At 43.4% G+C, this 24,345-nt stretch overlaps 1 protein-coding gene and 1 long non-coding RNA gene across 6 annotated transcripts in view; one reads left to right on the forward strand and one right to left on the reverse strand.

Moving 5' to 3' along the window:
* The window catches only part of LOC132649265 (uncharacterized), a 114,259-nt gene extending 95,981 nt beyond the window's left edge, over nucleotides 1-18,278 (reverse strand). Inside the window, exon 1 of the long non-coding RNA XR_009587705.1 lies at nucleotides 15,038-18,278. This is a non-coding gene — a long non-coding RNA (uncharacterized LOC132649265). The remainder of the gene's footprint in view (nucleotides 1-15,037) is intronic.
* Inhba (inhibin subunit beta A) lies at nucleotides 426-23,556 on the forward strand. Of its 5 annotated transcripts, none has more exons than XM_021650789.2 (5): nucleotides 426-567; nucleotides 3,737-3,921; nucleotides 5,994-6,075; nucleotides 8,809-9,341; nucleotides 18,276-23,556. In XM_021650789.2, exons 4-5 carry the CDS (start codon nucleotides 8,954-8,956, stop codon nucleotides 19,160-19,162), a joined length of 1,275 nt encoding a protein of 424 aa, XP_021506464.1. In that variant the 5' UTR covers nucleotides 426-567; nucleotides 3,737-3,921; nucleotides 5,994-6,075; nucleotides 8,809-8,953; the 3' UTR covers nucleotides 19,163-23,556. The 5 variants fall into 5 exon arrangements, with proteins under 5 accessions (XP_021506464.1, XP_060228664.1, XP_060228662.1 ...); XM_060372679.1 differs by lacking the exon at nucleotides 426-567 and adding an exon at nucleotides 3,377-3,630; XM_060372681.1 differs by lacking the exon at nucleotides 5,994-6,075.
* Nucleotides 23,557-24,345: the final 789 nt, after the last annotated feature.

The following is a 24,345-nucleotide window of genomic DNA, read 5'->3' on the forward strand; positions in this document are numbered from 1 at the left end:
CCAGTTTAACTACACAAGATTATTATACGTTTTTACACTTTGCTTCCCCAAACTGATTAACGCTGACAGAATCCTGCTTGCTAGTCCACCTTTGCAAACCTGACCTTCCAGAGATTAAAGAGGGGGCACCTGGGAATATTTATTGACTTGGCCAGGTGGCTGCCAGAGCATTTGCAGAAGAGGTCACAGTGCAGTGAAGAACAGAACACACCACGGTGGCTTAGACGTGCCAGAGAGCTGCTCCCACAGAGGGACACAACCTTTGGACTTTATCAGGACATGCAGGAGGTAGCAATCCACTGATTTAAACTAACACACACACACACACACACACACACACACACACACACACACACGACAGCTTCAAGCTTTTTATTGGCTTTTACATTTTGGATCTATAATTGGAGAACAGGTTGTAGAGGTATCTTTGTGGCTAGGTGAAACTGGATTAGAATCAAAGTCTCTGCTCTCTTATCAGTCTAATGGCATCTACACGCTAAATCTCTGTGTCCTCATCTTTGTGTCCTCAAGCCAGGAATATGGGACTTGTTAACCTAGGGGATCCAGGTAAGGAAAAGGATGGTGACACTCTGCTCTATCTTCCTTTGAAAATGTTTTCCATAACCTTTGAAAGGGGAAATAAATCAATTTTTGTAGCAGATGTTTCCTGGTTCCATTTAAACTGAGTTATGACAATTTATGAACATATGTATGTTGGTTAGAACTTTGAGAAGGCATATTTATGTAGTTTCTCGATAGGTTACATGCGATTATTGAGCTTTTGCATGTACTAGCCATTCTTGGGAAGAAATCCAGGCATTTATGAATCATTTGGGAGTTGATTGAGGCTTTTGGTTCTAAAATGACCATTTACCTGAATAGACTATGATTCATATCTTGGAGGAGAGGACACGGCGTCATGATGTCTAAGAAACTCCCCTCATGGCTCTGGCCATTGGCGAATGAGCGTTGACTTACCTTCTCCTTTTTCTGGATGACCTGAGCCATTCAGAAGCTAAGCCATGAACTTGGGACTGTAGCCCTCATCTTCTGAGCAGTACTCAGATCTAGGTGAGCTTGTGGTAGGCTGCTTCTGTCTGTGATAGTTACCATCTATTGTCCATGTCTCTGTCTTTCACAGTCACGTATGGGTCCTCTCTGAGAAGCAGCACCTGGAGGGCCACAGTCTGCCTTTATCACCCTCTCTTCCTTATAGGAAACGGTGCCTGCAGGATATTATGTTGCTTGGAACGAACATTAGGATTTATTTTTTTAAGTTAAGATAAGTGGTGGCTTTCTCACATTTGCAAATTTTACTTTGAGGAATTCATTGTTTTGCATTGATCGAGCGGTTACTAAATCGGTAAAGTGAAGAGGCCAGTTCTTTCTTTACTTAGTTCCTGTGAGTCTTGTCTTTGAATACCTTGGGTATGAGTCAGCTCATCTAGATTTGTTGCTTGCCACTGAGACTGCCCTTGGTTTAATTAAAAAAAAAAAAACAACTGGCAGAAAATGTATTGAGAGCACATGAGGATGTTGGTGGGAATAGCAAAGTTGCCTATGAAAGTCAGTCTGATGTGAGTCTCTAGTCATTGGGCATCACACAAGAAGGAGGGAGCATGGTCAATTGAATCATTAATACTTAGCATAATTGGATTCTTTTCCAGTTTTATAGACTTGGGTTTCCAAGGCCTCTTAAATCACAGATGGGAAGGGAATTGGGTAAAATCTTAAAATCCTGACTCTAACTCAGGGCCTCTGTGCTGAATAGTCATTGCAAATTTCTCTAGTGTGGGCACCGTCCTGTGCTGTGCATTGTAGGAGGGCACTCAGCATCCTTGGCCTCTGTTCAGTAGATGCCAGTAGCACCTCCTTCCTGGTTGTGACAGCTGAAAACATTGTCAGATGTCTCGGGGAGCAAAACTGTTTCAGCTGAGAACCACTGTTCTGGAATGAAGAACAACAGTTTACTTACTGATTTTTTTTTCCTTCTTTTTTTCTTTTCCTGTTTTAGCTATAGCATCTGGGTCCACTGTTCAGATAACAGTCTTTGATACTCTGGGAACAGGCCCCCTTAGACAGCATGAGGCCTGGAGGGATATTCAAGTAGTTCTGAGAAAAATGATGAGTCTTAGGGAGTTTGGGGTTAACTATTTCCTATTTGTTGTATCCAATACATTTCAGAGGGACTTGAATGCTCCCCTTTCCACCCCTGTTTTGAACTACTCGTTTTTGATCTAACTTAGAAGCACACAACCCCCACCTCTCACCCCTCGCTTGATTTTGACTGCAAAGTGCGGCTCCATCTCTGGCTCAAATCCTGGTATCAAACATTTGGCCCAAACTGGCTGCAGGCTGTGGCCTATTGGAAACAGACAGGTCTGCCAAGGCCACACTCTACTAACGCCATTTGATGGGATGCTTAAAAAGGGACTCCCACAATTTTTACTGCTTTAGATATCATTGAGAATCCTGCCCATGCTTTCTGCATGCAGAGCTGCCTGTGGGGGGAGTGAGGTCACTACTAACCAGAAGGCCAGGTTTTCCTTCCTAAGCCCAGAATAACACTTAGCTGCTGAGAACACCTTGAAGAGCTTTTCCGTTTCCACAGTCACATTTCAAGTTCACTTTTCCAGTGGGGCTGAGGCAGAAATCATGAGGGGTTTTTTTTTTTTTTAAACAGATTTTTCCCCCATGGGAAGGAATCAAACACTGAGTTGTCAGCAGCTTGCCTTGCCTCTGAACCACCAGCCTCCTGTCATTTGGTTGAATCAGAGGACACTGCTCAGTCACCTGCTTAGGTTGTCCACATCCCCTGGCTTGCATGTTTGACTGAATCATAGGATCTGTGAGCAGCAGCTAACCACAGAGTCGTGGCAAACGGCCCCCTTTCTAGGCCTGTCTCCTTGCTTCAGGAATAGTGAGGGAAGAGCGATTAATAGCCTGGATGAAAGCTTAAGGACATACGGTTTGCCTGAGAGGAAAAGTGAATATTCTCACTTCTTGATCTCTGCCAACTTTATATGGGCCCAGCTGCTGCACAGGGCAGACACACTAGACCAGAGTTAGCCGTGCCCCTGAGATACGTGTCACCGCAAGCCACAGACCAGCACTAAAACGCAGGTCTCCCCCATCGGCACAAAGGAGCTCTATCCTCAAAGGAACTTTGTTTCTTGACCAGCTCACTAATTGTGATTGAAAACACCAGCTCCCCAGCAATGCTCACGCATCCGAGTTAGCAGAAACAAGACAGGCCCTAATTGCTCCATTTACATAAAAGTAGAAACATACAACTTCTAAATATAAATCTCTGGCACATCGCTCCTTTTGCAATTACAGTAAAATAAGGTACCAGTTTCCCTCCGGGCTCCTCCTCACAGCAAGCTGCTCCCCGGGTTCGCTAGTGGCTGCTCCTCCAGGCGAGCACAGGGCCAGCTTGGAGTTGGAGCTTTGTGAAGTAGCCAGTAAATCAGAACGCCTCCGCTAGGTGCAGAGCGCGGTGGCAGCGGGCCACTCTGCCAGTGCATCGGTGGGACCGAACTCCACACTCGGGAAAGGGGCAGTCTGCGGGCGCGGGGCCTGCGCTGCCGCTCTCCTGGGACGGCCGGGAGACCTCCAGCCCCACTGCAGGTCCGGGTCCCTGACATTCCCTGGCACCGAGGACTGGGATCAGAGATTCCCAGCTGCACTCACTGAACAGTGATTTTTTTTTTCTTCCCCTCCCTGAATTCTTTAGCTGCCAAAAGGGGGGGAAAATCAAGAGCTGCGCTTTTAAACGAAGTTGCCCTTGGTGGTGTTCAGGGTAAAAATAGAGGCGGCCGCTTGGACCGGCTTGGCCCTGAGTCCAGGCGTCCCGCGAGCCGGGCTGGAGCTGCGCATTCGGGAGTGATCCCTGGGAACTGCCAGCAGGTGCTGCTCAAGGTACGGTGGCAGGCTGAGAAGGGACAGGGCCTGGGTGCAGGGAGTCTCCGCGGGAGGGGCAGGAAGTGAAAGAGAAACCAACCCCGCTCAGAGCTGCGCTGACCAGCGCACGCCCTGCCTGGGCCCTGAAATTCGGGGGGGTGGGGTAGGGGGGAGGACGCAGATCCTTAGCCTAGAATTTTCCAGAGAAGCTATTTTAACCTGCCCGCTTCCTCCACCACCCCCAACTTGATTTCCACGGAAAGAGAGGAGGCTTTTCCCAAATGTGGTTCAGCTCTGAGGTTGGGGGATCCAGCTACGTCATAGCTGCTAGACTGGCTTAGCAGGTGGGCACTTCCGTGGAGTCAAAGGCCAACAGGGTCTCAGGGCGACACGTGCGGAGTAGCCCCTGCAGTCAGGGTCCTGAACAACATTCATGACACACCATGCTTAAGAAACCACCAGGACGCCCAGAAAAGACATTCCTTTGTGACCGCTGAGTTTTGACCCTGAACTTATAGATCCCACTTTATAGATGGAAACACTGAGGCCTGAGCTTAAATGGTGAGGGAGCCTCGGAGCTGGGGTCTGATCCGGGCACTTTTCTGGGTCACCCTCTCTACATTCGGGAGCAAGTGGTTCTTTCCCTAAGAGGCAGGAGTGAGGCAGGAGTGAGGCAGGAGGTGATTTTGTACTCTCAGAGGTTATGACCAGGTAGTACGGAAGTGCCTCTTGTCCAAGAGTTTGTCTTCATCCCGGGGTGGGTAGGGAACTGACCATCACTGAGTTTCTTTCTCTCTTTGCCCCTCATATTCTGGTCTTCCCCGCAACTTTCTTTCCTACTTCAGTTCTCCTATGCAGTTCTTAGAATGTTCCTCTCCCCTCCTCCCCCACAGATAGCTAGCATCCATGCTTCGGTGGGTGTGTTAGTCAAGAGGGACCCTGGAACAGACAGCGCCTGGTGTCATAAAGCAACCTTCCCCCACTGTGCATCAGGAGACCAGAGCCTCTAGATTTCGCTTGTGGGCACAGTGAAAAGTTTATTTTATGCATGTTAAATCCGGCACACAAAACACCCTATCTGGTCATATGGCTTTCATTAGCTCCCAATTTTGCACATTTTATCCAACTTGTCATGAGAACCTGGACAGTGCTTCAGCTATATTCCTTTCTGAGAACAAGAGCCCTTCTTCATGGTGCTTATCGGAGCCTTCCTCCTCCCTGTGTTATCTTCCCGCCAGTGTGACACCCCCCAAAAAGAAAACCCCAATCCTAACTTTATTTCTTTTTCAAAGAGAGTTCGCTTCTTTTCATTAAACTCATATTCAGAATGTTTGTCAGTTATAGGTCTTGAAGTTCTAGCTTTTAAAAAAAGATGCATCATTTTCTGTTACTGTTTTTTTTTTGTTTTTTGTTTTTTTTGCCAGTTAGGATGGGATTCTAAAGGTCTGGGCAGGATGCTTACAGAGTTCACTTGCAAAGAAGGACCATTTCTCGAGTCTGAGGTGATCAATGATGTATGAAGCAGGCATTCAATTTCAAGGTGTAAATTAATAGTGTGAGTCAAGGCAGGGAGACCATCAACACATGGACATACAGATTTTCCCTGCGCTTTTCCACAAGAAAAAGAGCTTATTTAAATAACAACTATAAAACTAGAGTTCCTATGAGTTTTCTTTGCTGTAAAAAAAGTAAAGTGCTTTGCAAACAGAAACTTTATAAAGTAACAGATGTTTTATGCACAGACATGAAGCTGAATGTGAATATAAGGAGAAGTGTATGTATGAGTAGGAAAGAGTCAAAGCTGGACACTCTTGGGGATGTGTGTATTCGGTTCTCTTCTTTTTCTAAAGGGTAGACTATTCATAGCCACGGGCTTTGCTGGCTCAGTGCATCACCCAGGTAGTGTCTCGGAAGCCAAGAGAGAGATTTCCATTAGATAATGAATTATGAAATGTCTCACACTGGAAAAACTAGTCATCTGCTGATGTCATGCTGATTCTAACCAATCCTAAACAAAGCCCCAGCCCTCTTCTTTGAGAGGTACCAATGTGTGAGTGTACAACTAAGTACTACAGTATAAAACTTCACAGTGCCAATACCATGAAGAAGAACTCAGACAGCTCTGACCTCATGATACAAGAGCCGGCTGGCAAAACAGAAGGGACCCAAAAGGTAATGCTTTTTAAATTCTTGCTTATGAGCTCTCTACACATTAAAAGTCACTATGGCTAAGAGGACTTTTACAACTTTTTGGCACCTCCGTAGGCACTGTAATCTGTGTCATTTTCTATTGTGCAGGCAGGTTAATACTGTTTTTTTTTTTAATAGTCCTAGAGCATGCAAATAGATTATGTGTTTATACAACCTACTCAGCACACATATACAAGTACATATGCCAAAGAGAAAGCTATTTTTAAGAGTTCCATTTGCAAACAGTAAATCCAGGGAACACACACATATTCACATGCAGAGAGAATCTAAACATTGATAAGTTGCTGTTATCCAAATGCTACTATTAGGACTCTCAAGTTGTTTAGAGTCATTAAACTTTTAGCTCTATGTTAGTCTGTCTCGTAAAACTTAACTGCACCACAGAATGCTCCGGGTTCTGTATCTGTAACTCCAAATAGGTGGGTGACGTTATTATAATACAAAGATGTCTTATTGAACCATTATAATACCCATGCCCCTATTCCCTCAACTTTTTTTTTAAGCCAGTCTTCCTTTTTTTTTTTTTTTTTTTAAATGGGAGTTTTAGGTAATGTGGACAGTCTTATCTACAACAGCAGAGTCCTTGGTGTTTCTGGAGCTAAGAGTCCTCGCAGCCCTGCAAAGGTGTCAGAGGGCTTGTAACCAAGAAGTTCTTGTGCGTTGTTGCTTTAGAAAAGTGTAGAATTTGTACGATTCAGAAAAGCATTGTTACCTGTCAAACCTGGATTTAACCTAGTCTCACGGTTTTATTAACCTCTTGTTGTATGTAGATCTTCTGCTTGTAGTCCTGACACCTATTAACTCTGTCCTCCTGACCTGGTTTGCTAGACTAGAATGCTGTGCACACAGTAGGTGTCAGATAGAAGCAGAATGTATTTACAGAAACCAAGAATGCTTATGTGTAGGGAAGAAACTGAGAGAGAAGGACAGCTTTAACAGATGGACGCCTTAAAGATACTTCTGCAAGATAAAAGCAATAAGACAGAAAATGAAAAGGGGGTATGCAGACTTAAACAAAAAAAGCTTCAGAAAGGCATTGTTTTAAAATGCACATTTGTCCTGATCTGAGAATACTGTAGTGCTTGATGAATTCAGCTCTGCTGTTACTTTGAAGAGAAACGAAGCAGCCAGGCAACCTGCCATGGATGCTATGGTCAAGACTGGGGAGGGGAGGGGGCAAGCAGAACAACCAAACAAAGCTAGCACACGCCAGAGAAAAAATAAGTTGCGAATATATTTTAGAGATTCTTTCCTTATAGGCAAAGAGTACACTTTTATATCATAAGAGTACACTTCTTTTGAAAGAATGTGAGAAAGGCCAAATGAACTCTGTGCTTTATCTGTGAAGCCAGGACAAGTGGGCTATAATTTGTGAATACATGGACATCCAGATCAGAGAGGGAGAGAGAGAAAGTGAGATAGAGATAGAGAGAGAGAGAGAGAGAGAGAGAGGTGAGTAGCTTCACTGACTATGTAAAATGCTGCTTGCCCAAGGGACCTTCCAATGCCCTGCTGTGGTGCCCACTTGGCAAAAGCAGAGTGTATTATATGACCCCAGACAAAAGTTTCTCTGCGCTCCAGGTCCCATCAGATCTCCTGCTGGCATGAGGACCTTGGACATTTAAATATGAATGAATGGCAGAAAGGAATTCTGGATTCTGTGAGGCAGAGCAACCAGCTGTCTCAGAGCAACCCCAGCCCCAGTTCTCTGACCTGAACTAGCTACCTGAGGACCTCCCTCAGATACCCAGCAGGGCCAGATGGGTGTTTACTCTGGGAGCAAGGCCATGGGAGAAGACTTGGGGGTGGGGGGGGGGGCGCAATTTCCAATCAAGTTATTTCAGTGAATAGAAACAGTGCATTTAGTTTGCTTGGGTTTCCACTTCCAAAGAAGAAAGGTGAAGCAAGAGAAAGGGTTGAGCAGATAAAGAGGGAAAGAAAGAAAAAAAAAATTAAAAACAGAAGAAAAAGAAAGAAACCCCCAGACCAAAAGTGAACAGGAGTAGGAGAATTTGTTGTAGAAACGACTGAAGAATCCCCCCGCCCCCACCCACCCCGAGAATGGTAGGATTTGAAGAGAGGTGTGCGTGAAGGAGCAGGGAGCAGCGGGAAGGCAGCCTGTCAGAAACCGGCTGTCCCTCCTCCCTAGTCACAGCTTTTACTCACAGACGCCCTCCCTCTCCCATTCACTCACTCACTTAGGGCCAATCCGTCTCTCTCTCTCTCTCTCTCTCTCTCTCTCTCTCTCTCTCTCTCTCTCTCTTTCTCTCTCTCTCTCTCTCTCCCTCTCTCCCTCCCTCCCCTCCCTCCCCTTCCTCTCCTCTCTCTCCCTCCTTCCTTCTCTCTCCCCTCCCCCTCTCCCTTTCTCCCTTTCTCTCCCCTCTTTCCCTCCCCCTCCCTTGCTCTCCCTCTCTTTCTCCCCCTATCCCTCTGTCTTCTCTCCCCCTCTCTCCTTTCTCCCTGTCTCTCTCCCTCCCATCCTCTCTTAGTCTCTGTCTCCCCCCACCCTGTCTCTTCCTTCCTCCCTCCCTCCCTCTCTCCCTCCCTCCCTCTCTCCCTCCCTCCTTCCTTCTCTTTTACTCGGAGACAGTCAGAACTCTCCTCCCTGACAGCCACAAACCTACAGCACTGACTGCATTCAGAGAGGGAACCTGCAAACAAAACTTCACAGAAAACTTTTTGCTCTTGTTCCAGAGAATTTGCTGAAGAGGAGAAGGAAAAAAAAAAAGTCCAAAAAAAAAAAAAAAAAAAAAACAAAAAAAAAAACCTGTGCGTGAGGGGTGGGGAGGAAAAGCAGGGCCTTTAAAGAAGGCAACCACACACGACTTTTGCTGCCAGGATGCCCTTGCTTTGGCTGAGAGGATTTCTGTTGGCAAGTTGCTGGATTATAGTGAGGAGTTCCCCCACCCCAGGATCCGAGGGGCACGGCGCAACCCCGGACTGCCCGTCCTGTGCGCTGGCCACCCTTCCGAAGGACGGACCTAACTCTCAGCCGGAGATGGTAGAGGCCGTCAAGAAGCACATCTTAAACATGCTGCACCTGAAGAGGAGGCCCGATGTCACCCAGCCGGTGCCCAAGGCGGCGCTTCTCAACGCGATCAGAAAGCTTCATGTGGGTAAAGTGGGGGAGAACGGGTATGTGGAGATAGAGGACGACATTGGCAGGAGGGCCGAAATGAATGAACTCATGGAGCAGACCTCGGAAATCATCACCTTTGCCGAGTCAGGTGGGTGCTGGCTTGGGGGTGGGGGCGGGGGCAGGGAAATGTATTTCGTTGACAGTCCTAGCAGGAACTTCTTTCCCTCCAGCTAGAGACTTCCCGGGAAGGTTATTAGTTATTAGGTGACGGTGGCGACGGAGAGACAGCGGAGGGGGAAAAGGACTTCTTTGCCAGGGAGCCCTGCCCGGCTATGGCTAGCTTACACTTGCTAAACAAACTCAGCGGTTACCCAGAGAGGAAGCTCTTGGGCCAGTCTGGAGCTGGAAGGCAGTCTGCATGGGGCTCCCCGGGCTGCCCTGCTTGGGAAACCAGATCTGAGCAGACAGATGAAAGCAGGGCATTCGGGTTTTGGGGTGCAAAGGCAGCATCTGGACCCCATCCAAAGTTTTTTTCTTGGGTAGGAGTGAGAGTGCCTGGGGGCCAAGTGCAAAGGCACTGATGCTACTGTCTGAAAACAAATTTCTTTAAATGTCTGATCTGGGGCCGCACTGGAGCCAGACTCAGGACATATTTATTAGTGACAATCATTTTCACCTCTCAAAAGCCTGCCTCTGTGCACAACACACCCAAGACAGCAAAGAGCCACTCCCAGGGCAGTTGGCATTGAATTAGTGACTACTTTAGAACACTGACACTTTTGCTTTCAGATTAAAAACAAAATAAAAACAAAAGCAACAATATCAATAAAACGAACAACAATAACAACAACAAAAAAATCTTCACTCCCCCAACCCAATTTTATTCTTTGTAAAGTTACTAAAAACTTTTTGCCAAGGAATGCGACCTTGACAGTGTGCTCCCAGACACTAGCTGAAGTACTTAATCCTTAAGGGGAAGAACTATAGTAGATTCTAATCATTGGCTCAGGACGGAAGTAACCTGTTGCTGTGTAGAAAATACCTGTCCAAAGCCTAGGGCCTAGCCTCGGAACTGGCTCTTCATAGTCAGGAGGACACAGATCTTCCTGCAAGTCTGTGGGAGCTGGCCACACAGATGTTTTAATAATACCTCTCTACTTTGATGGTAATCGCCAGGCTAAGGAGCAGGATCAGTTTGAAAGGAATGGCATTGTTTTGTTTGGTGGAGCATATGGCTAGGAGACCATGTGCAGGGACTCCCAGGATTTTGTTTAAAAGTTTGCTGCAGCAGTGTAAACAATTAAGGCAACACTCAGAATTTCCAATCCTGAAAACCTGTTGACTCAGATGTTCTGTTTTCAAGAAAACCTTGCAAGACCTGGGCATCCTTGGGGGAAGGGGAGATGTGGGGAGGCTGCAGACTGCTGGCTTGGTGGCTTCTTATGAGAGAAGCCTTGGTATCCCACCAGCTTCCTAGACAGCCTAGCCCTGTCCCAGTTCAACTTTCTCACATATCAGCTTCTTGTTGAAAGAGTTCCCCAAACCCTGGTCATTGTGATTTTATTTTCTGAACCATATTGAGGAAAAGGACAGGTTGGACCTATGAGGTTGCCACTTAATTTTCTTCCACCTTTCCTAGTTGGAAGGTAGGAAAGAAAAGCTTTATGACATAGGCTGGTGTGTGTGTGTGGGGGGGGGGATGGGTTCTGTGCTTTAGGAGATTGGTCCTGGCCCTGACATGAAATGACTCATATACGTTTTTATATACAACCCTCACCAATGTTGGCTCCAGTTGCTTTTTCCACTAACTTGGACTCTACTGTGTCATGTGACTAAGTGTACGTGTGACTTCCACCATATTTAACTGCACCGTAGATGCTAGCACTCCAGCCTTCTGACTTAGTAGGCACATACAGAAAATTCATCGCTTGGCAGTTAGAGATAGGCCAAAGAAATGGGCCATCTTCACTTTCTTACCTATGGCCTTTTCAAAGCTAATGACTTTCTCAGTTAAATGGGATCCTGTCAGTTTTGCTTCTCTGTTGTCTAGTTTGAGAGAAAATGAGCTACTATTTACATCGGTGATTCCCTGGACTCACACATTGACTGAGTGTGAAATTTGTAAGAGGAAACCCCTTCTAGTCCAGGAACATAGTATTTTTGTTAGTTGCTTATCTTCTTCCGTGAGAAGTAGCATAGACTGACTTCAGGTTGATTTAGTATAATTTCACAGATGTAAGTAAGGATCTTAGTAGGGACAATCTACTCTCCAAGTAGCGTACAGCATGACGTAAGCACTTTGCCTATTCGGGAAACATATTTACCATCTGGTTAATTAGAACAAATATATGAAAATGAACTGCAATGATCTGCTTCATTGCTTTTCCAATAATTCTACTTTGCTATTTAGCATGTTAACATATTTCAAAAACTAGAGAAGGGCATGCTTTTTTCCCCCTTTCCTTTATAACCACTTGTTTGACATAGAGTATAGTCAATGAATGTCACCTGTAAACATACCATAGATGTACCCTTTAATAGTACAATTCCTGGTACAAGACGTATGTTTTATTTCGGCTTCTTCACTCAAGGTTATTAGATTAAGCTGACAAAAACATGCAAATAAAGGGACTCCAAAGGGCTACAGAAGACAGGTCTTTTACACGAATTCATCCTACTGCCTTCAGGTGGTGTTTCAGCTTTCTGAAACTGACTTGGATTGCATTGGCTAATTATCAGGCATTCACCCTTAAGCTCTCTGAAATCTGTTCCAATAAATAAAACTGATTTTTATTTATATAGATGTCCCTCAAGAGTACTTCCCAAAGTTAGTGTATTCATTGCATGGCTGGCTCCAAACCCTGAGAGCTAATTTTTCTTCAAAGAAACAGCAGTATGGATGACTAAAACCAATCCAATGGCTATGACCTAAATTGCCAATGAAACTGAGATCAGAGACCTTGGCTACTGCACTGTGTTTTATCAACTTCTGCTTTTTTATAGTCGTTGCTCAGTGAATGTACGGTAATAGCCTGCCATTGAGTCTACATAGATTCTGCCATGGTTAGCTTCTGGTTTTCACAATTAGTTTATTGGATTGCTTGCTATGTAGGGTAGAAAAACAAAGAAAGTGATACCTGAATAAGTAGATACTGCCCAGGTATTATCTTGACTCTTGGAGGACCCCAGGTACAGGAGATTTGACTTAGACATCAGCTCAACCAAAGACTACTTCTGCATACTCCAGAAAGCCATCTCAGAGTGGACTAAACTTTCACAGCTCCATCCACACCTTTCCTTTGACCTGTCTTCTGAATTCCACCTCACCAAACCTCTGAACCTTTAAGGTTTCCCACTTATTTGAATTCTGGGAAAGATTGGCCACAAGAGGGCGCATCCCTAAATCTTCATCTCTATCAGCTAATCTGGGAAAGGCAGTTCTGTGGCTACTTGAAGCCCCAGCCTGTAGCACCCTAATCTTGAAGAATACCAGTTACTGCCTCTCTGCAGCTCCATCTTTCTGCAGAGTTTTTATGGGCCGGGAGGTGTACAACTACCTGCAAGACATTAAGCCAGACAGAGGCACAGCAATGGCAGTACTGTGGTCCACATGAACATTCCAAAGCTCCATGGGCAGCAGAGGAGTGCTACATTTCAAAAACAAACAGAGCAGGGATGGGGATGTGCATGAATCATCAGCCACACTGATGTGAACACAGTCTCTCCCTAATACGGTCGCCTGGGTTTTAGGAAAAACATCTTCCATCTCCCCTAATTCTGCTCCCTAGTTTGCCTGTCTTATCAATGCTTTTCACAAGGGACAAATGACAAGTGACTTCCAACAGGGAGGGGGGGAGAAGACTATTTATTTAACGCCTGGTAGGAACACGGAGTTCAGCTGCTGAGGACGCATTTGTTTCCCAGCTGAGAGTGTGGAGAGAAATCGTGGGGGAAGGATGTGCAAAGACATGAGCACGGGTTTTTTTGCCTGTGGAGTGGGTGTACTGTAGTGGGAATGGGGAGATGTCAGGGGAGAGATGCAGTTTTCACATGGAGAGAAGGAGTAGCTTCCCAGGCACTTTGCATGAAAATACTTATTTGTCTTGGCCCTCCTGCTACATCAAACTTGAGCATGATCTCTTCGCTTTAGTTCAGAATTCTTCATGCTTGACTGGTTCCTAGGTCCAAAATTAAAAGTATAAAAGTTTTGAGGAACTCTGGAAAAAGACTCTGGGGTTGAATCTTGAGAATTTTTTTTTTCCTATTTATATTATAAAGTAAGACTTCTCTCTCTCTCTCTTTTTGAACATTTAACCCTTTTTGTCGTTATTTAAATAAAGGAGGCAGTGGATGATAAGTTACTCAGGCCTGAAGAGTTATTATAATTCAAAAATGGATCCCAAGAAGAGGTATTAAAGCTAGAGGGTTAGACAGGCTAATTTATACATGCAGGCTAATCTGCTGCAGGCAAGAGTCTCCACTGTAGGTCAGAGCAAGAGCAACCCTTCAGACCTGCCTTCTGCAGAAAGCCCTGGAAGCCATCCAGAGGCTGTCTTAGTGCCTCATAGAATACACAGGCTGTACTGCTGGCCCCTCATGCTACTGACTGCACCATATTCAGGCAAGGGAAACTCGGTGAAGTTGAAGGAAAAGTGAAGTAACATGTATTTTACAGCAGAGCTGTGCTCCCCTCATGGTGAGTTTAAATGTGCACTGTGAATGGCAAGGCTTTCCACATTCGCAGAGATGTAATTATTAGCTATTTGTGGAAGGGCAGCCTATTTTACCCAGGATGTTGATGAGGAAAAGCAGGCTAATTAAACTAAACTTTGTGTGTATATTGACTCTTTAGCTGGAAATGATCATATAGCCCACAGAGCTGTGACCTGGACTTTTCTGTAGGTGCCATTTGCATACTAATGTTGGGGAAGGAAGCAAGGAGCCTGCTTACTTAAGCCCTGGCCTACCTTCCTGATCAAGGCAGTGAAAAATCCCAAAAGCAAAAGAGAATAGCTACATACAGCTACATACAACCTTCCTTTAGGCTTTCTGTCCAGCCCTCCCACCAGGCAGCATTTCAAAGGTATTCCCTATAAGGTACAAAATCGGTCCCTACCGAATGTTCTGCCTGTCTTCTTCGGCTTTGGTGCGTGTCCACCAAGCTCCCATGGGCTTAGACGATGAGATATGATCACCCACATGGGTTTGCGTGGGACTTTCTTAGTGAATTACTCAGACAGAGCAGGCTGTGATACAAGCCTTGCTCAGAAGCCTCGGGACAAAAAATAGCACAGAGGAGGAAAAGAATGCTACCAGGGAGTGGTTAATGAGAGGTTACGGGCAAGCAGCCCTTGCTGGAGAGCTGCGGCCTGATGGAGGAGCCCAGCACACACCTGTACACACGCGTACCATACTTGCTTACGCAGCATCATGGGAGGCATTCATTTCAGGGTTTCACGACACCAGATATTTAAGTCAGGCCTGAAATGGATGGGAAGTTGATCTGAACGTCTCCTCCTCAGGTATCTTTCTTCCCCTTTTCAAAACCATTACATGTTCAGCTCAGGGCCTCCTGGAAGCATCACTGCAATAGAGCAGTTTCTCTCAGGTAATAGAGATAAAGGGAATAGAACATTTCCTGATTCCATTTTGTACCCTTATGTAACTAACGTGACAGTTGTAATATATTTCTGAAGCCAACAGGTCTGATAAACGGTCAGTCCACCTCAGCCTCCATCCACCTCACTCTCCCCACACCCTTCTGCAATGAAAGCTAAGGTAAAAGGAAAAAAAGAAAATGCACTGCTTAATAAGTCAGAATACAATAGAACTCATAAAATGTACCTGCGCATGAGGTAGATGGAGGAAGACTTGACTCTCCTCCCCCTGTCCTCCTGGGCAGACGGCAACAGCATTTTCATGAAATTGAATCTCAGTTTTATTTTTTCCCCCCCTGATAAAATATCATGCAATACACAAATAGCAGTTCCAGAAATGGACACCAGGAGAAGGAGGGGACAGGCATGTCAATTAGTAGGGGAAAATCCAAATGTCAGAAATATGGGGGAGAGATGAAGCAAGCTAGAATGGATACAAACACAGGGAGCAGAGGCTTTTGGCTGGATAATTAAACTGCTGCGTAAATCAGCGTCCTTGCCTCCCTGTGACACACAAGCAATGGCTTGCAGTTAATTGTCAGCCGAGACCGGCCTGAAAGTCGTTTTATGATGACTCCCTGAGCCTGGTGTAAGAACACCTGACAGACTGAGCCCCCTCTAATGAGCACTCTCTTTGTACGATCCTCTTGCTGGAACACTAAATCATTTGCTTCCAAGTACAGCCGCCCGTGAAGAAGGGGTGGGGCTACCCCATGCGTTAGAAACTTGTTCCCATGAAATGAGGGGCCATCCTTCGGGCTCTGTGACAGGAGCACATGGCCTCAGCCGTGATAAAAAGCGATTCGTATGCATAGTCACTTGTTCTAGTCCGCCAATGAATCCTCTCTTGTCCCTACCCCAGCATCTGCAGTCCTCAGCTCGGGACTGCTCATGGGAAGACCAGTGTGAGCATCTCAGTACTGTGAGCAGCTCAGTGCTGCTATCAGCCCCTTACCCTAACACCTAGACCAAGCATTCACAGGGACAGAATAGTTGGGGAGAAGGTCGCCTTGAGACCCAGTGAACCCTGAAAGCCAGGAGCCAGTCAGGAGCTCTTTCCTAGAGAGAGCAGCCACTTCTGCCTTCTCTAATTTAGCAGCTACTTCTATTCTCTCTGTATGTGGACTGATCCCTCACATATTTAGAAAAGGTCCTGCCTAGGGGCAGGAAGGAAAATGATAGGTACCTAGTTGATATTTTTTTTTCCCAAAGGCATAGCAGATACGCCCCATACAGTGAACAAACCTGTGCTCTTCCAAGCCCCCTGTAACCTATCCCTTCTTTACCCCAACCTCTCTGGACCCCTCTGTCAGCATGTACTCTACCACTTCATGAGCTGCTGCAATTACCATCTTAGATTTTGCTTCCCGTAGCCTTTACTTTCTCATAAACACAAGCAAACAACAACAAACCCGCTCAACCTTAGCAAAGGGTGAGATAGGATTCATTTTAAAGACTATTATCATGTGTCTCTTCCTCACTGTTCCTTGCTTTTATATGCTATGGAATAAATATATCTTTATAATTTATTTTAACTCTTAACAAAAATGTGAAGTCACTCAGAGGAATGCCAGTACCTCCCCATCTTCCTGGCAAACTTCTAGGCAGAGGCCAGGGGGCTCTCTGTGACTATAGTCAGTGCTCTCTGACCCTTGCTTTTGTAAATTTATCAGTATTGTAGTCATAATCTAGAGTGTTTGGGATTGAGATTGGGATCATGCAAAAGAAAAGCTTTTCTTCAAGAGCACTTGAAACTGTGCTGAAATATATGGTATCATATACATCTCAACGTCTCTACTGATGAGCAGAGCTGGATTTCTGTTAGCTATGGGCATCCAGTTAGGGAGATCCTCCTAGGAAGTTGTGATGTCAAAGATGGACCTCTTGAAGACTGTTCCCAGATTATATGTGAGCCATATACAGCAGACAGCTATGAATAGGGACATGATCAGGTAAAAGAAAGCATGCTTTTCTATGCCTTCCAGAGGTAATGTGGATGGGAGGAAAATATATACTTAATCAAGAAATTCTGTTTCTTACTGTAAATTGTGTCTCTTATCATAAATGATGCTGCACAATAAACCTACAAGCGTCTGTGAAAAGAGACAGAGATAATAAGTTTCTGGCTCTAAAGCTAGAACTATAGATCTGAGTAGTTGCTAGGATTTCTTCTGTTTTAAGAGTTGATAGAAAGTAAAGTATGCTGTTGGTATTTATTTGGTGCATTCTAAACAGAGGCAAAAATAAAGGATTCAGAGATAAGAGGTGCTTTCTTAAATTCATGCAACTCAGTGTTAATAGGCTCCCATTGTTAATTAGTGTTCAGACAATTACCTACCCTCTGCTTCCTACTACAGCAGGACAGGATGAGATAGATAAGACCTAAGCCCTTAGGCGTCCTAACTAAATAGGTGTGAGGGCATGGAGGGTGAAGAAAAGGAAGGCAGTTTAAAAGTAGGGCCAGTCAGATAACTGATAGCATTGTTTTGGTTGGCCTGGATGGCACAGGAACAACCAGTGTCACTGCTACAGGTGTGTTGAGTGGGTAGGGTTCCCAGGGAATAAAGAGATGGGCCGCAGGGACATGGACCTAGATGAGGAGCACAATCAGACCCACTTTTAGGGAAGGTTTCTTCGCTTAACAGAGAAACGACCTGGGAGAAGCCAGACTTAAAGCTTCAGGGGTCATTTGGTGAAAACTCTGCTGCCGTAACTGGGGACAGGTTGACAGAGAAGTTAGCTCAGGCAGTGACAGAAAGAAGATGTGTCAGAGAGTCTGGCCCACAGTGACCCACACATAGATGCAGGGAAAAGGTCTTTGGCTTTTTGTGAGAAAATAATTCCATGACTTGCTAAGGCTTCCATAGGGTTTCATTTATGTTTTTTTTTTTTTTTTTTTTTTCCATTAGAGCTTCTCAAACCTGAGATTCCTGGGCACATGTCAGCTTATCATTCTTATTTGTAGATTAAACTAAAATGAAGGTGTGAATGACATAGGCGCAGAAGCCCCAGCTTTCATTCATTACAGAACAGGGTCTACAAACTTGTCTCTGTTAGTGTGTCTCCCGTAACTACTTGATTCTGTATAAGTAAAGCAAGCTCATGGGCAACATATAAAGACTTAACTGTGTTCAAACAAAACTGCATTGCAGACACCAAAGTTTACATTTCAGGTGAGTTTCACATGTAAAAAAAAATACATTATTTTCTTTCTTCATTTCAAAACTGTAAAACTCTTTTCAACTCAGTGGCCACATGGAAGCAGGTTTATCTCATGTGTGGGTAGTAAATTGCTGACTGAGCATTGTATGAGAGAGCTGATAACAAGATTCTTGCTGCCAGAAGTTAATGATAGATGTACAATTCACAATTAACAAGTGTTCTTTCTTCTGTCTCTCTCTCTCTCTCCTGTGTTTTATCTTCAGGCTCAGCGAGAAAGACGCTGCACTTTGAGATTTCCAAGGAAGGCAGTGACCTGTCAGTCGTGGAACGTGCAGAAGTCTGGCTCTTCCTGAAAGTTCCCAAGGCCAACAGGACCAGGACCAAAGTCACCATCCGTCTGTTTCAGCAGCAGAAGCATCCGCAGGGCAGCTTGGACATGGGGGATGAGGCCGAGGAAATGGGCTTAAAGGGGGAGAGGAGTGAACTGTTGTTATCAGAGAAAGTGGTCGATGCTCGGAAGAGTACCTGGCACATCTTTCCAGTGTCTAGCAGCATCCAGCGCCTGCTGGACCAGGGAAAGAGCTCCCTGGACGTGCGGATTGCTTGTGAGCAGTGCCAGGAGAGTGGTGCCAGCCTGGTGCTCCTGGGCAAAAAGAAGAAGAAGGAAGTGGATGGAGATGGGAAGAAGAAGGATGGAGGTGACGGAGGGGTGGAGGAAGAAAAGGAACAGTCACACAGACCTTTCCTCATGCTGCAGGCTCGGCAGTCGGAAGACCATCCTCACCGCAGGCGTAGGCGGGGCTTGGAGTGCGACGGCAAGGTCAACATCTGTTGTAAGAAACAGTTCTTTGTCAGCTTCAAGGACATTGGCTGGAATGACTGGATCATTGCTCCCTCTGGCTACCATGCTAACTATTGTGAGGGTGAGTGCCCGAGCCACATAGCAGGCACCTCTGGGTCCTCGCTCTCCTTTCACTCAACGGTCATCAACCACTACCGCATGAGGGGTCACAGCCCCTTTGCCAACCTTAAGTCATGTTGTGTGCCCACCAAGCTGAGACCCATGTCCATGCTGTATTATGATGATGGTCAAAACATCATCAAAAAGGACATTCAGAACATGATTGTGGAGGAGTGTGGCTGCTCCTAGAGATGCCAGGTCCCAGAGGAAACGGATCTAGAAAGTTCAGAGAAGACAGTGGCAAAATGAAGAAATATAAGGTTTCTGAATTAAACAAAACAACCAGAAAAATAGAAATAATAATAATAATAAAAAAACCCACAAAAACAAAAAAACTAAACTGAAAACAAAACCTAATGAAACAGATGAAGGAAGATGTGGAAAATATTCTAAGCCAGGGCTCAGAAATGAAACGTTGAAGGAGACAGGGATTGGGAGGAAAAGAGAGAATGGTGTACCCTTCATTTCTTCCAAAACCAAACTGATTGCATCGGCTTTGTCCAAACTGGGTATTGTCCTCTCTCCTGCCTCTTGTGGTTCCCTTGCGAGCCTGGAAGTCTACTTGTCTATTCTGCAGTAATGTGGGCTAGCACAACCCAAATAACGTCTAGAAAGCCATGAGTTTTAAAGGGCCAGTCCCACCCAGTTACCCAGGTCATAAGTATGTCTATGTGACACTATCTCTGTGTATTTCAGCACACGCAAACAGACACACACACACACACACACACACACACACAGAGGCATTTCCACACACCACATGCATACACATACTGGTGAGAGAACAATTCTGTGAGGGTGGTCACACTTTCTTTTCTGTACCACTTTTGCCACCAGACAAAAAAAAAACCAACATAAAACATTTGAGAACAAGAATGGAAAGAGCAAAAGATCAAGGAATAAAGAATACCTAGTTACATTTCGTTAAGGTGCTTATGATCTTAGAACTATGCAACCTAATAGGTTTGAAACTGTTTACCTGAAAGAGGACAAAAAGAGAGACTTTTTTGTATTGGAAGTAACCTGATTAATTTTTATTTTCTTCAAGGAGAGATACTTGAAAGGAACATGTTTGTCCATCTGTTGGATTCAAACATTTCTATATTTTGTAAATGTTGTTTTTTTATCGTTTACTATTTGCACTACAATGGTGTTTGACCTGTCTAATCCTTATTTAACAAGTATTTTCTTTGGGTGGGGGTGGGGGGTGGGGTTTCAGAGCTGCACTTCATGTGAGCTATAAAAGAACTGCTACAGCACACAAAAATAGCTATTTTTATTATTATAATTATAATTATTATTATTATTTTGTACCTTAAAAATAGACACATACACCAAAGACATTTGTGTGAGCCTTTAAACAGTCTATCTGTGGTTGGTATCGTTCGCCATGAGTCAGGGGCAGAGATCTAAGGCTGAGTTAGGTGGGTGGTGTTCAGGCTTAAAAGACCTGAGAGGTTTGGGCTTTGACTCTTTTTACATCCATGAAACAGGACATTTCCTACTGGATGTACAGTAGTGTACACTGTTGGATTATCAAGTTCAAATTCATGAGACTACATGCTTGTATGTGTATATATACATGGCTTGTGCATATGCGTACCTGTGTGTGTATATATACATGTTCTGTACCATGTCCATACACATTTTAAGCACTTCAGGCTGTCATTTTTTTTAATGTTCTTAAAGCAATGAATGTTTGTGTGCAAAACACAGTATTTGTAAGAAGGATAAGTGATAGATTTTTCTTGCTTTTACTCTGTATTAGGTGGGTACATTTCAAATATTTGGATGGGAAAAAGCCTGAAAATCCTAGTGAGTATCCAGCCAGGCCCTCTTTAATTGTACAGGATGAAATCTCCCCTCTTCCTCAACCCTGCTCCCTACAAGCTATCCCCTGTGGGGAAAACAGGATGTTAATGAAAAAAAATGGGCTGATTTTTTTTTCAACTTCTATTTATTATTTATTGGAATCAATCTTAAATCAGAAACTTTTTCAGAAAAAAATATTTTTAGGCTAGAATAAAAGTTTTTTTTTGAATAGTGTTGTTACTACTTAAATAATAAAATAAGCAGGAAAGTATTTAAGACAGTGGGAGTTAAGGGAGAGAGCACTTAGGAGCCAGAGAGTAGGATAGTTGTACAAATCTCTAATATTTTATTTTGCAGCCAAAAATTCTTGATGTGCAAGTTTATATTTTCAAAGGCAAAACTGTAAAGATTGTCTTCTAAAGATCAAAATACACGCTTAAACCCAAGTTTCTAATTTAGTCCAGTGTTTTGCTTGTCTAAAACAGCTAATAAATTATTCATTTATGTATTTAAAATACAGAGCCTTATTTTTACGGACTTGTTTGAAGTTTGAAAAACTTTATAAAAATGAAAAAAACTCTAATTGAAAAAAAAAGCTATATTCCTCAGTACTTTATAAAGTATTGAAGCTTTTAGCATTAAGTCAGTCCATAGATTAAAGTCATTGTAGGAAAATGAGATGCCAATGAGAAATTAAATCTTACAAAAGCTGGTTTAACTCTTAAAAATAAACTAAGTCAATATATATTATATATATATTAAGTCAGTATACCTTCTCACATTAGGCTGTATGTAGGCAAACTACTTTAGTCTTGTTACTGGGCAAACATACTTACTGTGTTCCAGGGGCCCTCCCTGTCTTATGCAGGAAATGCATGTACTGCATAAGAAATGAATAATAATTAAGGTCTAGTGACCTTGGAGATCTTGCATGTGGGGACAGATGGCATGGTGAGGACAAATTGAGGGGAGGTAGATGTCCGGGTTCAACTTTGCCAATTTTTTATGGAAAAAAAAAAACAAAAAACTTTAGGGCCCTCTGAACTGTTTCTTTGTTACTGGACCCAATGCTGGGACCTATAGAAATACTGTGTAAAGGTCTACTGTGCCATATTGAAGATGGCCTAGACAGTGGGAAGGGCAGGATTTATGAAACTACTAATACTAGTTCTCATCCGTCTGAGAGGAATCTGCAATCTTTTAAAGCCCTTTAAAGTTTAGATATTCTGGAGGTAAGCTCGGGTTTAATTAGTAACCACAGTAATTGAGTCTAGAAAGAAATGCGATTCCACAGGACAGTGTATTAATTGGAGATCGAGTGACTTGGCTGTCACATACCAATAAACTTCATCTAAGCTCATCAAATTTTTATGGCCTTGCAATAGAATTTAAATTGCTAACATCTTTAACAATATGAGATATTATTTTTGCTAGAGTTAGCAATCTAGGAAACACAAAGTCTTGTGAACAACTGGTCTTTTCACAGAGCTGTATAGTACAAACCAAAAAGCTTTTAATGCCTAACATCTTAGTTTCTTCATGGTGTGCTTTACCAAGTATTAGAGTGGCTCTACCTGGTCTCCCCACTTTCTCTAGGATAATTCTTAAGTACTTGCCCACATGAATTCTTGAAGTTCCGAAGAGCATCTGTGCTCAATATCTCTTTAAACATTAAATACTTGTAAGCTTAATTGACATCTCCCCCCGCCCCCAATAAAACAAATTCCAGCACAATGATTGGGACTTCCTTATCCTAGGAGACCAAACAATTCCAAGTTCGTTTAAGATTGATTCCACACTCCATTGTCAAGGAGAGGCCTTCCGTTTTCTGAAAAGGCAGAATAAGCAAAACAGTTTCACGTTTGCGGGACTGAACTCAAGAGGTGACTAAAAAGAGAATAAATATGCCTCAGATAAAGTAACATCCATTCAAATGGTTGTGGTCACTTGGAAAATATGATTTCCTTGGGTCTTTTGGCAATTTCTCTTTTCAATATAGAGAAAAAGGTAATCACCCCAAAACCCGCATAAGTGAGACTTGTAGATGTGGGCAGGAGGTTTGGGGATGGACATTGTATGTTTTTAAATTAAACCCCTTATCACTGAGAAGCTATTGGATGGGTCAGAGATAATGAATGCTTAGATGCTGTTCACATCTTCAAGAGCAGAAGCAAATCACATGTCTCAGCTATATTATTATTTATTTTTATGCGTAAAGTGAATCATTTCCTCTGTATTAATTTTCAATGGGTTTTACCCTCTATTTAAATGCTTTGAAAAAACAGTGCATTGACAATGGGTTGGTATTTTTCTTTAAAAGAAAAATATAATTATGAAAGCCAAGATAATCTGAAACCTGTTTTGGTCTAAAACTTTTTATGTTATGTGGTTGATGTTGTTTGTTTGTTTTTATTTTTATTTTGTGGGTTCTTTTGCATACTACATGCATTTCTTTAACCAATGTCTGTTTGGCTAATGTAATTAAAGTTGTTAATTTATATGAGTGCATTTCAACTATGTCAATGGTTTCTTAATATTTATTTTGTAGAAGTGCTGGTAATTTTTTATTTACAATATGTTTAAAGAGATAACAGTTGGATATGTTTTCATGTGTTTATAGCAGAAGTTATTTATTTCTATTCCATTCCAGCGGATATTCTGGTGTTTGCGAGGCATGCAGTCAATATTTTGTACAGTTAGTAGGCAGTATTCAGCAATGCCTGATAGCTTCTTTGGCCTTATGTTAAATAAAAAGACCTGTTTGGGATGTATTTTTTATTTTTGTTATTTGTCTACTTGTTTTTCATGATCAACCTTCATACATATCATCACACATTTGCTAGGGGGTAATTTTGTTTCTGTTGTAATTTTCCGGAGATGAGAAATGGACTGAATATGAACGGAGTACCAATTATTGGGTGAGGCAAGTCAGTAGAGAAGTATTTATCAATATTTCTATAGCATAAGCTAACACTAAGCTGCAATATTTATCTTGTATTTATTTTGCTTTTTTTTCTTCTCCAATTGTAGTGTCACTTACAAGAGATACTCTTTACCTTTCTCCACACTCCTTTTTCTGTTTTCTCTTTTCACTGCAGTATGTGGATCCACTGAGGATATGGGGGTCAATTCAAGCCAGAAAACAATATGCATGCCAAAGAAACAAACTTCACTCTAGTACCAGAATGAACAATAGCAAGTTGTGACCAAATGAAAACTCAAGAATTAGTTTAGTAACTTAATTTTTCCTTCTATAGTTTTTACCTGGTATTGTATCCAACTTTGGGGGTGTTTGTCACCTCATTTTGGCTCTAGTTTAATTTAATTTCTGTTTCTGTGATAAAACACCAGGACACAAAACGACATATGGAATAAATGTGTTTATTGTAACTTACAAGTAGAGGGAAAAGTCCATCATTGTGAGGAGGGCAAGACAGGAACTTCCAACAGCTGGTCACATCACATCCGGCAGAAAGAAATGAATGCATGTGTGCTCACTTAGCTTGTTTGTGCTCTGCTCGATTTCTCCACTCTTACACCATTCAGGACCTCCATGCCCC

Source organism: Meriones unguiculatus, chromosome 19, assembly GCF_030254825.1.
Source record: "Meriones unguiculatus strain TT.TT164.6M chromosome 19, Bangor_MerUng_6.1, whole genome shotgun sequence".
NCBI lineage: Eukaryota > Metazoa > Chordata > Mammalia > Rodentia > Muridae > Meriones > Meriones unguiculatus.

Excerpts from the sequence above, each read along its gene's own strand:
- Inhba (XM_021650789.2), top strand. The coding sequence starts at position 8,954 with ATGCCCTTGCTTTGGCTGAGAGGATTTCTGTTGGCAAGTTGCTGGATT. Across the intron at positions 9,342-18,275 it reads CATCACCTTTGCCGAGTCAG|GCTCAGCGAGAAAGACGCTG; the intron begins GTGGGTGCTGGC and ends TTTTATCTTCAG.